This window comes from Pelobates fuscus, chromosome 9 (assembly GCF_036172605.1).
Source record: "Pelobates fuscus isolate aPelFus1 chromosome 9, aPelFus1.pri, whole genome shotgun sequence".
Lineage (NCBI taxonomy): Eukaryota > Metazoa > Chordata > Amphibia > Anura > Pelobatidae > Pelobates > Pelobates fuscus.
Window position 1 is genome coordinate 48,360,529 of NC_086325.1, and position 16,281 is coordinate 48,376,809.

A 16,281-nucleotide genomic window follows, 5' to 3' on the forward strand; every position below is an offset into this window, starting at 1 on the left:
CTAAAATCGATGCCTTATATACACGTCCCCTTATAGGGGACGTAACAAGGATTAAACTGATAGGAATAGTACTACTTAGCACACCACTCCTATCTGATGGCACATTAGATTGTACGCGCAGTGCCCAAAATTTGAAGTAGGAGCATAGGCGTGCGCAGCCTATTGCATTAGGGTGTGCACCCTCAAGCACAAGCGGCGTGTATATATATATATATATATATATATATATATATGTATGTATATATATATACACATATATACACACACACACAAAGCTGTGTGTGTGCTGTGTGAGGGTGCTGTTAGTGTGATGTGTGTGTGCTGGTAGTGTACTATGTGGGTGAGGGTGTTTGTGTGTGCGTGCTTGTGAGGGTGCTGTGAATGTACTGTGTGTCAGGGTGCTGTTTGTGTGTGTGTGTGCACTTGTGAGGGTGCTGTAAATGTACTGTGTGTCAGGGTGCTGTTTGTGTGTGAGGGTACTGGTAGTGTTTTGTGTGTGTATGTTAGGGTCCTGTTTGTGTTTGTGAGGGTGCTGTGTGTGTGGGTGCTGTATGTGTGTGTGGGTGCTGTATGTGTGTGTGGGTGCTGTATGTGTGTCTGTGGGTGCTGTGTGTCTGTGGGTGCTGTGTGTCTGTGGGTGCTGTGTGTCTGTCGGTGCTGTGTGTCTGTCGGTGCTGTGTGTCTGTCGGTGCTGTGTGTCTGTCGGTGCTGTATGTGTGTAGGTGCTGTATGTGTGTAGGTGCTGTATGTGTGTGGGTGCTGTATGTCTGTGGGTGCTGTGTATGTCTGTGGGTGCTGTGTATGTCTGTGGGTGCTGTGTATGTCTGTGGGTGCTGTGTATGTGTGTGGGTGTGCTGTGTATGTGTGTGGGTGTGCTGTGTATGTCTGTGGGTGTGCTGTGTATGTCTGTGGGTGTGCTGTGTATGTCTGTGGGTGTGCTGTGTATGTGTGTGGGTGCTGTGTATGTCTGTGGGTGCTGTGTGTGGGTGCTGTGTATGTCTGTGGGTGCTGTGTATGTCTGTGGGTGCTGTGGGTGCTGTGTATGTGTGTGTGTGTGCGCTGTGTATGTGTGTGGGTGATTGTGGGGGGTGGAGGTGGGGGTACATTATTTAATATCCCCCCTCCCTTCTTACTTTATGTGGGGAGGGGGGATTCTTGTTCCTTGTCCCTGGTGGTCCAGTGGAGGTGGGGGCAGATCAGTTATCCCCCCTCCCTTGTTACCTTATGCCTGGGAGGGGGGATCCTGCTGCCATCCTTCCCTGGTGGTCCAGAGGAGAGTGAACTCTAGCCCCGCAGGGCTAGAGTTCACTCACGCGAGATCTGAGCGTTGCCGCGGCAACGCTCAGATCTCGCGAGAGGAACCCGGCGGAGCTGCAGGCAATAGCTCCGCCGGTCCTCTCCTGCCTCCCTCCCTGCATGTGAGCCGGGGAGGGGAGGCTGAGAGCAGAGCCGGCGCTCGGATAGCGCCGGCTCTGCATGAGCCGGCAGGGGGGATCCTGAGATCTCCCCTGCCGGTCTCAATACATAGGCGTGCCGCGGGGATTAGGGTGTGCCCAGGCACACCCGGCACACCCCATGCGCACGCCTATGAGTAGGAGTACCGACCAAGCATCTTTTTCCATCTCCTGCTTCCTGGGTGGAGGAAGAGAGACCTTCAATGACATCAGTGAGGACAAGGAACGGGACATGGCTAGCTTGGTATCCAACCTTGTGCAAATGGGGAGTTTGCGGTTGTGCAAATGGACTGTTTGCGGTTGTTTACGGTGCGTTAAACGGGGAGTTTGGTCTGTCACTGTGAAGCGGGCATAACCCTTACACTACCTGATCGATACAACATCATACCTGATGTTTTAAAGCACGTTATTCCAAACAATTTAGGAATGTTAGGTGATTTATGCCCTTTATGGATTAAAACCAGACTCTGCATCAACTATGTAATTTTCCATGGGAGTTTTGCCATGGATCCCCCTCCGGCATGCCACAGTCCAGGTGTTAGTCCCCTTGAAACAAATTTTCCATCACTATTGTGGCCAGAAAGAGTCCCTGTGGGTTTTAAAATTCGCCTGCCCATTGAAGTCTATGGTGGTTCGCCTGGTTCGCCCGTTCACGAACATTTGCGGAAGTTCGCGTGCGCCGTTCTCGAACCGAAAATTTTATGTTCGCGACATCACCATTCTTCAATTTAAAATGAATGTTTTCCAGACAATTACATTCAATTCACAGTCTTTTTTCTTCTTTATTTACTGCCCTTCTTTCTAAACTCTTTTATTTGAAAGGGGAAACCATCCCCAAGTTGTGTGTTGCCATAATTTATTAAAACAAAAAAATATTTAATAAGCTTATCCTCCTTACAATGTGCTCCGGGAGTTCTTGACAGATTTCTGGAGCAGAATGGGAAGAGATATTTGCGGTGTGACATGGGCACATTAGGCCTTCCTCATGTCCAGCGCCATCTCATGTAGTCAAACTCCACTAGAGGCAGTCTTAGTACTGCAACGTAAACATTGCAGTTTCTCTAAAATTGCAATGTTTTAAATGTCAGGACTAAAGGAGCAGAGACAGTGCACTCAGACCACTTCAATAAGACAAAATGCTCTGGGTGCCTACAGTGTCCCTTTGAGAATGGCCTTTGTACATATAACAACTCCCCTAAGAATCCTGTCATTGGCAATGCTGTTTTCTATTGCCACTGCAGGAGAAGGGACAATGGTTTCTCATGGTGGAGTAATCACTCTCTGACTACAGTGGGAGACTTTAAATGGTGAGGTCACCTCTTGAGAGTTGAGAATTTCTTGAGAATTTGACATGGAAAAGCCATGACAAAACGTGCCATCTTTGGAAGGAGTACTTTGCCTTGTTGCCTCTTGGCTAGCCCGTTCTGCTTCAAGATGATCTTGGGTTTCCTAGATTGGTTAAATACCAAAATTATGAACTATACAACTATTTTACTGTTTGTTATGCTCCAATCCTCATTATCCACTTTCCACACTTTAATTTTCTCCCATTTTCTTCTTACTCAGAAATGTAAGATTTTACTATGAGTCAAGTACTATGGCCAGTAAGAGAGCTCAGCAAGTAGATGACATTTTGATAACTGTTATTTTAAATATAAAAATATCATGTCATGTTCTGTCATGATCTAATTTTTACGTGTTATTTCCAACTATCCTTTGGCAAGTCATAAAGTACATAAATTACACTCATAAACCTCTAATTGGTTCAATTAAAAGGGAGTTACATATTTAATATGGCTAGATCCCAGTCCATTTTTTTTAGATTTGATCTAGCTCTTACAACAGCATTAGATGTCTTAATCGGACATTTAAAAGTAAAAAATAAATTCGGTAAATTTCGACACTGCTTGTTTTATGTTTAAGTTTGCATTTAAATAATTTAACAAATAACTTCACAACTTTGTTCCAGATGCTGTAGTCTAAAATAGTATGAAAACTCTTCCCTAGAGAATTCGGCAGTATATTTTATGCATTATGATAACTTTTTCCTCTTTGGGAATAATTGAGAAGGTGGGCCAAATCGAGATTCAGCAATGTCTCCAAAGTTTAATGATGTTTCGAACAAATCTTAATTGTTTCTGAAACCTAGATTTAAAAAATTTACTTTTTTAAAAAAAAGGCCTATACACTGTGCAATCCTAAAATAAATGCATATTTTAATCATTTCTGTACATTTGAAGGCAGAATTAAAACGTTCGCAATATCATTTTCTATTGTGTCTACCTTTTAGGGGAATGGAAAAATTAGCTTCTATCCATTCACTCCATGCTTGCAAATCATTTACGCATGAGCCTTTCAAATAGGTTCTTATTTTCACAATGATCTCTTTGTTGAAGTTGAACGCTGCTCTGTAGTCTAGTTGTCGTGTTCTAATTGACTGTAAAAAAAAAAGTGTAGAGAAAGAGCAATTACTGAAATTTGAGAAAATGTTTTCTTGAAGAGCTATATATGCATGCATTTTTGTAAATATTATGTACTAAAATAGACAATGTGTTTCTAATAACTGTAGGACTCAGAAGAGCACAACAAAACATAGTCTTCATCTCAAAGTTCCAATTTGTCTCTCTCAACCTGAATTTTACTTAAATAGTTCTAACAATTTTGAGCTTTTTACAAAGGTAAAATCTTTAGAAAAGGCTATTTTTGGCTGTGTTGGAATAGCTTTGAAGTTCCAACGCAATGAAAAGATCTACATGAAGTGATATAAGGCGGACTTAGACTCACGTAACTGCTAATCTTTGGCAAAAGGTAAAGTTGACATTTCCCATCAGTAATTGGTTGTGATGCATATGGCACCAGTTATCACAGAAGATCCTGGGGGATCCACCATAGACCTTGTTGCATGGGAGAGAGATATTTTTATACATAGAAACATACAGTAGAATGTGATGGCAGATAAGAACCATTCAGCCCATCTAGTCTGCACACTTTTCTAAATACTTTCATTAGTCCCTGACCTTATCTTATAGTTAGGATAGCCTTATGCCTATCCCACGCATGCTTAAACTCCTTTACTGTGTTAACCTCTACCACTTCAGCTGGAAGGCTACTCCATGCGTCCACCACCCTCTCAGTAAAGTAATACTTCCTGATATTATTTTTAAACCTTTGTCCCTCTAATTTAAGACTGTCCTCTTGTTGTGGTAGTTTTTCTTCTTTTAAATAGAGTCTCCTCCTTTACTGTGTTGATTCCCTTTATGTATTTAACCCCTTAAGGACACATGACATGTCTGACACGTCATGATTCCCTTTTATTCCAGAAGTTTGGTCCTTAAGGGGTTAAATGTGTCTATCATATCACTGTTGTCTTGTCTTTCCTCCAAGCTATACATGTTAAGATCCTTTAACCTTTCTTTCCTTGTAAAATACAAATTTTGATAATTTATGCACGTGACCTAAAAAATATAGGCCATTCTTCCAGTGCATCCATTGTCTAATCTCTGGTATTCATATTTCAGATGTTTTCTGTAGTCTGTTTGGAGAAACACAGATGTCTTCAATAGTTGGGAAAGGTTTTTTTTTATTATTTATTTGGCATTTCCATATCAGGGGTTCTTCAGTCCCCGGTAATCATTGCAGCAACAATATACCTTAACTGATTAATCAACATAGTAGTGATAAGGGTTTGGAAAAACAAGGTGGATCTGTCCATCCTATGGTTAAGTGTAAACATAACAAGGCACTAACCAAAAGGTCCTGTGCTTCTATTGTAGGACAGTTTGTATGAAAACTTTTTCTTTTGCTTTTAGAACTGATGAAAACTAACACATTTTTTTTTCAATATAGGCCTTTTTCCTGCTTATGTAAAAAAAATAATGTGTACACATGGATTATCAGATTTTAATGATAAGAACTTTGAAGTGCACACACAATAAATCCTTGAGCATGGGTATCAACCAATAACAAATAGGTTAAACTAGACTTTTTTTAAGCATTGTTCATTGACAAGAAACATTTTACTGAATCTCTGAACATGACCAAGCACAGCATAATCAGAATGACTAATCTTACCCTCCATAAACCACCATCGGCGCTTGGAAAATTTAATTCATACAGAACTCTACATTGGCTGTAAAGATTTACTGTAACAGGAGGCTTCCAGTGTATATCCAACATTCCTAAATATCCTGGATCATCAATCTGTATACTAGACGGTGGCTCAACTGAAAAAGAGTAAGAACATCCACTAAAAGATAAAGGCAGACTTCACTGAATTTCTCCAGGAGGTGATAAGTTATCTCTTCCAATTTTTACTTTAGGATGTTAAATTTTATCAATTCCATTCAGAGTGAATACAGAAGTGATTTTTAACTTTGAGCTAAAATATCCTTATATTATCGATATTGTGTGGGTACCAGTTATATAATTATTTATACCATTGTTTCCTCATCCCTGGGTGAAGACCAAAATTATAGTCCCCATTCTATCTCCGTGGGTCCCCAATGGGTGTGGCAAGTACATCATAAACTCATCAGGTGGCGAGAAACTGTAAATGCCCCAAACTAATGCCATATATGTTGTCTGAGGTTACAGGTAAACTGTCACTTGTCTAGAACCTACAACAATTAATAGAAAACTCAATAACTTGTGTTAACTTTTATTATATGATGCTCTGATTTCTTTTACATTCATATATATATTTTCTTTTTAAAATTTATATAAAAAAATTGAACAAATTACATCTAGTTCTGCCCAGGCACCATAAGGGCACACCGTAAAAGAGGTGTAAAAACTGACAGATGGCTTCACATTTCCTTCCATCTCTCCACTGCTGTTTCAATTGTGACTGACTTGTGCAAAGGACAAAACTTAAAGCAGTCATTGCAAGGAGCTAGAATGGTGGCGCCCCGTTGCACGAAAAACAGTGTTGATTTCATTTAAATATTTATTTTTACTACTTACATGCATATAATTGTTAAAGGGATTCTATAGTGTAAAAAATACAAAGCTGTATTCCTTACACTATATTTGCTTCTGTTTCATCCCCTTCCTCGCGCCACTGGCCAATAAAGGGTTAAAACCCCTTTATTTACTTGCTCCGCACTCAGTCTCCTCAGACGTCACCAGAAGGGGAGCTAATGTGCTTTTCTGGCAAGCATTGCAGCAATGATTTCCTATGGGGATTTTACTGGTGCTGGATGTCCAAATGCAGAGCATGAGGACGTCCAGCGTCAGTTGGGTGACCAAAAATCACGATAGCAAGCAGGAAGAGGGACAGGGACACTGCAACCAGACCACTTCAATGAGCTGAAGTGGTGTGAGTGTCTATAGTTTCCCTTTATATGAGGGCAATACAACATACTGTCTCCTCTTTAAAAAACATTAATTTGTGCCAATAAAACTTTTTCACATGTAGAAATCATAGAAATATGCATAATCCTTAAATATATATAAAAAAAGTTATCTATGGTTACAAACATTTAATCTATGCATTATATCTCTGCAAAGAACAATACACAAATGCAAACAATATTTACCCTTTAATTGCTGTGCCGTTGACATGTGTTTAACACATATTGTTGTATAAATAATTAATCTGGACACCCACTGCAATCTAATACATTTTCGGGTGTAAGTTGAATGTATCCAGGATAATTGACTCATTTTTCTATTCATGAAAATAAATGTTTTCCCTAAAAAAAATAAAAAAGGTACAGATCAATACATTTAAAACATATAGAAAAGTGATATATAGGCTCTTATAAATTTGTGAGGTGTAGTAGCTGCTAAACTCTCAATTGGGCACTCCACAAGTCCAATACAATCCATACAATGAAATACACACAGAACAAAACTCAGTGTTTAGGTGATATGCCCACCACCTAAACTAACCAAGTGGGAGTGTAGCGCTATTACATTGAATCGAGGCTTACCCTACAATAGATGCAGGGGGATCGAATAGCATATGAAAAATAAGAGAGGAAAAAAAGACACTAATAGTGTAACTCTGTTGGTGAGGTAACTTGATATAATTAGTGTATAATCCAAACTCTCATTTTTCAGAGTCTTTTCAGATATAGGCTCTAAACATCACACTTTGGTGCACTTACCAGGTGGCAACCAGACCTTAAATCTCTCCGATATTTCAGCACAAGTTTCCAGGTTTTGGTATCTTTTACAGAGCCCGTTACCTGGCTCTGAGTGTAAATGTATTGTTTCTACTTATGGGGTGATACCTCCCCTTTTGACTCCGGGAACCACAGGGAGAAACAAAGAATTCCAAAACCTGGAAACTTGTGCTGAAATATCGGAGAGATTTAATGTCTGGTTTCCACCTGGGAAGTGCACCCAAGTGTGAGGTTTAGAGCCTATATCTGAAAAGGCTCTGAAAAATGTGAGTTTAGATTACACACTAATTATATCAAGTAACCTCACCAACAGAGTTACAATATTAGTGTATTTTTGCTCTCTTATTTGTCATATGCTATTAGATCCCCCTGCATCTATTGTGGGGTAAGCCTCGATTCAATTTAATAGCGCTACACTCCACTTGGTTAGATTAGGTGGTGGGCATATCACCTAAACAAGGAGTTTTGTTCTGTGTGTATTTCACAGCTCAATAACTTGTGTGTACATTGGGTACCATTTCATCATACAATAGTTGCATATTTAAGTGAATTTGTAGGAAACCATAATTAAACACAGTTTCAACAAATTAACTACAACCGAAAAAAAAGTACAAATGAGAAAAAATGCAGAGCTTCACTATTGTTTTTTCTGTGAGTGTGAGATGAGACCTGAAAAACAGAGATGGAGATGGAACATTTGTATGAAGGTATTTACAGCCAGGAGGAGCAAAGGAGAGAGGGGGAGGAGGAGGGTAGAGTAACCATGTGTTGTATACAAATGGAAAGTTTAGCAACCAAATTCTAATCATCCAAAATATTAATAACTGTGTACATGAAATATTGGTCAAAAACATTAAATTACAATGATAAAAACAAACAAACAAAAAAACACATTCTGGGAGACCCACACTTGATATGCCAACCTTAATTAAACTTAGCTCTAGATGGTGAAAGCATAGACAGTTTTGACACCTGCTCATAAATAATAGGGTCCTATTGCTGCACCCTTCTTGGCTGGAAGGTTGCTGCTTAGTTTTTATCTCTCCCCCATACTACCATGAATGGTGATGGCTAATGGACTATAAGCACCAAGTATTATCATGAAGGATCACAGAAACATTTCTCTTTTATTCAAAACATGTAAATCATGCTTGGAGTAAAATAAATAAATAAATAAATAAATAAAAAATATCAAAAACACACACACACATCCTAGCTGCTTTTCGACATATGGGTGACTCTGCATATGATGTCAGTTCTGTGTTTTGACTTATGTACAGTGAATGGCACAAACACGTGTGAATGTAAGGATGCTTGTTAGTATAGAATACAGTATGAGCAAGTGTATAGTGCAAGAACGTGACTGCAAGTGTAAATTAGTATACTGTGTCAGTGTGCATTGCTAGTGTGAATGCAATATCAATTGTATATGCATACTGTGTCAGTGTGCAATAGTAGTGTAAATGCTAAATTATTTATCCATTACAATTTACACCATTAGCCTATCAGACTGGTCCCAACCACAGAAGATGCTCAGAAGCATAGTGGCAATATACAAAGTCAACCTCCGCAGGGACACTGGATCCCCATGCGTTATGTATTTTTTAACTACTTGCCCCTGATAGTTCAATGTTTCCAGCAATTTTTATTGCACCATAATGGCAAGGCATTTAAAGGAATCCTCTGGGTATAATAACTACTATAGCCCACTATAGTGGTATGTTTCCAAGAGTCCTCTGGTGCCCAATGTAATTTGTCAAATATTTTAGAACAATTTGGCAATTTATCTGGGTTGCTTGGGCACCTGCTGCACATCCCCTATAGAAGAAGCTGGATGTCTCTCTGTAGCCTAAGCACGGCTGAAATAGGATCTAAGGGCTTGGGCTAAGATCACTGAGGTGGAGCATGACCCAGCTTTACTGAAAAGATCTATTCCAATTTTCCTGCAGAAGAATCCGGCAGTAGGGGCTGTGGTTGCTTTGACCCCATTAAGCCAGGTAAGTTGTCAAACCCCACTATTTTTTATTTTTTTTTACAAATTATACAAGGATGGTGTCAGGGCACTATTGACACCATAACCACTACAGTGGACAGTAGTGGTTATGGTACTTAGAGTGACCTTTAATATCAATGACTTGCACAACCGTCTTGGCTCAGTTTCAGTAACCAGTTACCATTTGGTTTATAGTGTTTAGTCAACTTTCAATTCCAGTAATAATAAGTTAACAATAGAGATGTCCCGAATAGTTCGCTGGCGAATAGTTACTGGCGAACATAGCTTGTTCGCGTTCACCACGGCAGGCGAACATATGCGATGTTCGGTCCGCCCCCTATTCGTCATCATTGAGTAAACTTTGACCCTGTACCTCACAGTCAGCAGACACATTCCAGCCAATCAGCAGCAGACCCTCCCTCCCAGACCCTCCCACCTCCTGGACAGCATCCATTTTAGATGCATTCTTAGTGAGAAGAAGGACAGTGTAGCTGCTGCTGATTTAATAGGGAAATCAATAGCTAGGCTAGTGTATTCAGTGTCCACTACAGTCCTGAAGGACTCATCTGATCTCTGCTGTAAGGACAGCACCCCAAAAAGCCCTTTTTAGGGCTAGAACATCAGTCTGCTTTTGTTTTTTTTGTGTAATCTAATTGCAGTTGCCTGCCTGCCAGCGTGTGTGTCAGGCTCACAGCGTATATTGTGCCCACTTGCCCAGTGCCACCACTCATACCTGGTGTCACAATAGCTTGCATTTAAAAAAAACAAAAACCTTTTTTGACTGTGAAATAATAGCAGTCAGTTTCCTTCACACGTGTGCGTTTCAGGGTCTGCCAGGGCACAGTGTCACACCAGTGCAACTCGTATCTGGTGTAACAGTAGTGTACATTTAAAAAAAAAAATAGAAATTTGACTGTGAAATAATAGCAGTCAGTTTCCTTCACTAGTGTGTGTTTCAGGGCCTGCCAGGGCACAGTGTCACACCAGTGCAACTCATATCTGGTGTAACAGTAGTGTACATTTAAAAAAAAATAAAAAAAAATTGACTGTAATAGATTGAATAACAGTTAGTTGTCTGCAAGCGTGTGTGTCAGGCCTACAGCGTCTACTCTGCCAACTTCTGCCAGTGCACAGTGCCACTCATATCTGTTGTCACAGTAGCTTGCACGCATAGTACCACTAATCGAAAAAAAAATGACAGGCAGAGGCAGGCCACCCCGCAGGGGCCGTCGTGGTCATGGTGCTGTGATTCCCTTTGGCCCTAGAATAATGCCAGTGTTCAGAGGCCACGTACCCTGAACTCGAAAAGTTCTGAGGACATAGTTGACTGGCTAACACAGGACACCCAATCTTCTACAGCTTCCGCTCGGAACCTTGATGCACCATCCTCCTCCAGCTTAGCTTTGGGCACCTCTCAAGTTAACACTTGCCCACCTGCCGCCACCACCAACACTAGCACCACAGCCGCTTCACTTGATCTGTCAGAGGAGTTATTTACACATCAGTTGGAAGAAATGAGTGATGCACAACCATTATTTCCAGAGGATATAGATAACAGGGATATGTCTCAGTCAGGCAGCATTACACACATGGACGTACGGTGTGATGATGATGATGATGTTGTACCGGCTGCTGCTTCATTTGCTGAGTTGTCAGATACAAGTGAAGCAGTTGATGATGACGATGCGTCCGTGGATGTCACGTGGGTGCCCGCTAGAAGAGAAGAAGAACAGGAGAAAGTTCAGATGGGGAGACAGAGAGGAGGAGGAGACGAGTTGGAAGCAGGGGGAGGTCGTCGCAAGGAGCTAGTGGCACAGTCAGACAGCATGCATCGGCACCCGGGGTCAGCCAGACAGCACGCCAATCAACGCATGCTGTTGCCACCACCAGAATGCCATCATTGCAGAGCTCAGCAGTGTGGCATTTATTTTGTGTGTCTGCCTCTGATAACAGCGATGCCATTTGCAACCTGTGCCAAAAGAAACTGAGTCGTGGGAAGTCCAACACCCACCTAGGTACAACTGCTTTGCGAAGGCACATGATCGCACATCACAAACGCTTATGGGATCAACACATGAGTACAAGCAGCACACAAACTCAAAGCCGCCATCAATGTTGGCGGCATTGAATTTGGGCAAGTTGACACATGTGCCGTGCATGGCACATGTGTGTAATCTGATCGTACAACGCTTTGTGCATAAGTACCCAGGCTTACAGGACGTCCTGAAGCAGGCCAGGAAGGTGTGTGGCTATTTCAGGCGTTCCTACACGGCCATGGCACACTTTTCAGATATCCAGCGGCGAAACAACATGCCAGTGAGGTGCTTGATTTGCGACAGCCCGACACGTTGGAATTCAACACTCCTAATGTTCGACCGCCTGCTTCAACAAGAAAAAGCCGTTAACGACTATTTGTATGACTGGGCTGCTAGGACAGCCTCTGCGGAGCTGGGAATTTTTTTGCCACGTTACTGGACGCTCATGTGCAATGCCTGTAGGCTCATGCGTCCTTTTGTAGAGGTGACAAACCTAGTCAGTCGCACCGAAGGCACCATCAGCGACATCATACCATTTGTTTTCTTCCTGGAGCGTGCCCTGCGAAGAGTGCTGGATCAGGCCATAGATGAGCGTGAAGAGGAAGGGGAAGAGTTGTGGTCACCATCACCACCAGAAACAGCCTTATCAGCATCGCTTGCTGGACCTGCGGCAACGCTGGAAGAGGATTGTGAGGAAGAGGAGTCAGAGGAGGAATGTGGCTTTGAGGAGGAGGAGGAAGACCAACCACAAGAGGCATCCCAGGGTGCTCGTTGTCACCTATCTGGTACCCGTGGTGTTGTATGTGGCTGGGGGGAAGAACATACCTTCAGTGAGATCACTGAGGACGAGGAACGTAACATGAGTAGCTCGGCATCCAACCTTGTGCAAATGGGGTCTTTCATGCTGTCATGCCTGTTGAGGGACCCTTGTATAAAAAGGCTGAAGGAGAACGACCTGTACTGGGTGTCCACGCTACTAGACCCCTGGTCTCATTAGCCAAGTATAAGACACTGCCTCTCCCAGAGGGCCGTGACAGTTCAGTGACTCTGGTTCCCATATTGCTGTTTGTGTTTCAGTGTTCTCTAGTTGGCTCCTTACCTTGGCTTGTTGACTCCATGTATCCTGACTTCTGGTATCCTCTGACCTTGGCTTTCTACCCGTTTATCCTGACCTTTGGCACCCTCTGACCTTTGGCTTACACACGACGATTCTCCTGCCTATGTCCGTATCTTTACTGCGACTTGGAGCATTATCCAGCACAGCCCCCGTGAACAGACTCACAGACCAGGTGAATTCTTACCTGACCACCTTGGCCTGTGTTTAATTGTAAGGGTGAGCACATATCTGCACTACAGACTCCCAACTAAGGTAAGTCGTGACACCACTCACATTAGAAAGCTCTCATCTTTAAAGCTCTCATCTTTAAAGCTTCTGTACCGAAAGACAGTACACTACCTTTTCACCAGACTCCTTGACATGCAATCTCGAGTAAATGAGAGGGGGAAATACACCTACAATAGTGTAATATTTTTACAGCAAATAGATAATATAAATGTAAACGTTGCTTACTTTATTTGGAGCTCCACTTAAAACACAGACATGCCAAAAGGGTGGCATTTCCCTATAGATGTGCAGGCATATAACTTTCTATCATGATAGAGCTGTCTGCACTTCAATTAGTTTATTCTCGCTAAATAAAATAAATGTTTAGATATTTCTAATTTGCAGAAAATGCAATGTTTCCATTGTAGGGTTAGACACTCCTCTAGTAGCTGTCTTCCTAAAAGCCACTAGAGGCTCTTCCACTGTGAGAGCCAAGTCAGACTCAGTTCTCAACCAAATGCTGCTCTTAGAAAGCATTTGATCGGTGCAGCGCTTGTGATTTGCCGCACATGACACTGGCCACTGAATCCTTTTCTATGAGGAAGCATTGAATTGCCTGGGATCATCAATCTTGATGTGGCAGTAAAGGTAGAATAGGTAAGTAAATCTCACCTCTTAAACCCTCACGGGGTGGGGAGGTAGCAGCAACCAAAATAAGTAGGGTAAAAATATAGCATTAGCAATAAAGGAACACTATAGTGTTAGAAATACATGAATTACAATACAGAAGTTAGGGGTTCCTAATGCTATAGCGTTCATTTAGGAGTGTCCAAATCCTGTTTACCAATAAAAAGTATACTCCTATAATTGAGACTTGGGAACAGTGTATATGCTACATCACCTTCTCAAAAGTAAAAGTCACCATGGTGCGTAATCTTTCATATTCTAATAATGTTTATCAAACATCCAGTAATATTATCTGTATAATTACTGCACTGTACTTATTCTCTACAGTGATATAACCTGAGTCTTTAAAGTGCAAAGTATGCCTTTCAGAGCAGTATAATTCAAATATACAGATTAAAAAACAGCCGAGAAATACAAACTTGACATAAACACATTAGCAAAACAAATGCTGATAAATACTATCCAACATACTGGCTCTCCGCCAAAGAGACACTTCACAACTTCTGCAAATTCAACAAGAGAAAAACCAATCCAGGGAAAAAGATACTTCACTATTATAGTTATCTTCATCTACACACACCACCTAAATCCCCCTTCCCCTTCCTTTGTTTTTTGTTTTTTAGGAAACTGAGATGACAGAAAGGAGAGACTGTAAGTAACATTCTTGTTAAAAACTTGCAGTACAAAGTCAAATAGGATTTTGAGCAGTAAAATACATATTGTATAAAACCTGTACAAGTCACGCCGTTCCTGGCTATAGCCCCCCCTTCCGCAATGCGGGGCACTGTGATAGACAAGAATAGGTTAGGCTGGCCAAATGGACTTTATGCACTAAGCACCAAATTAAAGCAAATCAAAACCACATTGAGTTGAAGATTTTTCAAATACAGCTATTTTTGTTTAAATGTTACAATTCCATTTTCAACTCAAATGTTTTTGCCCTGATACATTCCCCACAATGACCTATAAATGAGTGTACGCTCGACTTACAAGTTATTGCTGCCAGAAAGGAGTTAAGAAGCATTTCAGAGGTCTGATTATTCTAGATATGAACATCTGTAACATTAAACATGTGTTCAAAAAGATAATTCCCGAGACCGGAATAAGCTTCAGAAGTTAATTTACTAAACAGAGAATTGTGGCAAACTGACAAGAGGATTGCATAATTGAGGATATAGTTGTTGAAATAGAAAAACCAAAATTAAACTGGAAACATGTTTCTAACAAAGTAATGCCTTCCTTAAAATTGGCAACTCGTTATTGAACTCACTGTAATGAGCAATTAAACCTTTACATATTGACATAAAAAGCACACATATAACTTAATAATAAATAGATGTAGATATCTTTGGTTCAGATATTTCTTAAGCTGTTAAAATTATTTATTATTGCACTTTTAAATATCAAAAAGCATTTTTTTTTTTAATTCATTGAGAGAAGGTAGGAGACGAAGAGAAGAAACGTGTGTGACACAGAAAGAGAAACGGATGAAATAGAAGAGAGGTTTACGTCCAATATAAAATGTTCATCCTATAAACTCTAATATAATGTCAAACAAAACATAAATACATTTGCACCGAATCTCTGTGTTCATTATAAAGTACTCATTGCTAAAATATGTGCCTTTCCAAATTATTAGCTATTTCTCATTTTTTAAAATTTATTTTTCAGTAGTGTAAAAGTTATGCAAAGCATTAGGATGAGTAGCAGAATGTCACATACCTTACTATTGCAGAAACCTGAGTTTATGAATCTAGCAGTGGTCGTGATGGTGCTGACTATAAATGAGAAGAGGAGGGTGTGGCTTTGAAGTCATGCTGCATATTAGCATACATATTCCTAGTAGGTTTAAAAAAATATACACTAGACTAAGTTTACATTTATTAGACGTCATTAGCAATAATGTTCGTATTAACCCCTTCGGGATCAAAGATGAAACAATAAAGAAAAACAAAAAAAATATTGTGAAATTCAACTCCCAGAATTCTTTGAATGCAATAGATGGCTAGGCAGTTGTAGTTAATTATTAGAATTGTAGTTGATAAACATCTGGAGGGGGCGGGGGGGGGGGTTATAATTTGAGATGTCTGCACTAGGGCTACGATATGATGAGGGCACAAATCGTCAAAGATGCTGTGCGCATAGTAAGAACATCTCACAAGGGAACGAGCAATAATTTGTCAATATTCTATGCTTTTTTTTTTGTCACACCAGCAAGTAATTTTAATACTTGTCACACAAGTTATTTTTACTCATTCACTGCTGAGGAAATGATCACCTATACTCCCTCATATCAGTATTCCCTATGACCTCAAAAAGTATTTGCTGCACTCAGTCCCTCGCTAGTGGTTAGTCTAAAATCACTTGGCATCTTTAAAGGGACTGGCAGGGGCTGCCGTGGAGGAAAATAAAAAAATTTGAAGTTCAATCTCCTGACCCTATCATAGCTGCTCCACCACTCTGTCTATCTGCAAGCCCAATTAAAGTGATTCAACCCAGAAGCTACAAAAACCACACTAGTAAATCAAGGAAACCTCTTTGTGTGATCCCCATTAAAAGACACACTGTTTCCAAAGTACAGAGCAAGACCTCAAAATACCAAGACTGTCCTATCAGATCAATCTTGTGCAATGCCAGATCAATAAGGAACAAAACGGCT

The 16,281-nt window shown here is 40.8% G+C and overlaps 1 protein-coding gene across 1 annotated transcript in view; it reads right to left on the minus strand.

Annotated features, from left to right (window-relative positions):
* Positions 1-15,457, minus strand: part of IL13RA2 (interleukin 13 receptor subunit alpha 2) — a 61,565-nt gene extending 46,108 nt beyond the window's left edge. Inside the window, exons 1-4 of the mRNA XM_063433357.1 lie at positions 15,345-15,457; positions 6,992-7,147; positions 5,526-5,677; positions 3,738-3,891 (exon numbers count right to left, since the gene is read on the minus strand). Of these exons, the coding sequence (XP_063289427.1) occupies positions 3,738-3,891; positions 5,526-5,677; positions 6,992-7,130 (445 nt within the window). The 5' untranslated portion in view covers positions 7,131-7,147; positions 15,345-15,457. The remainder of the gene's footprint in view (positions 1-3,737; positions 3,892-5,525; positions 5,678-6,991; positions 7,148-15,344) is intronic.
* Between the last annotated feature and the right edge of the window lie 824 nt (positions 15,458-16,281).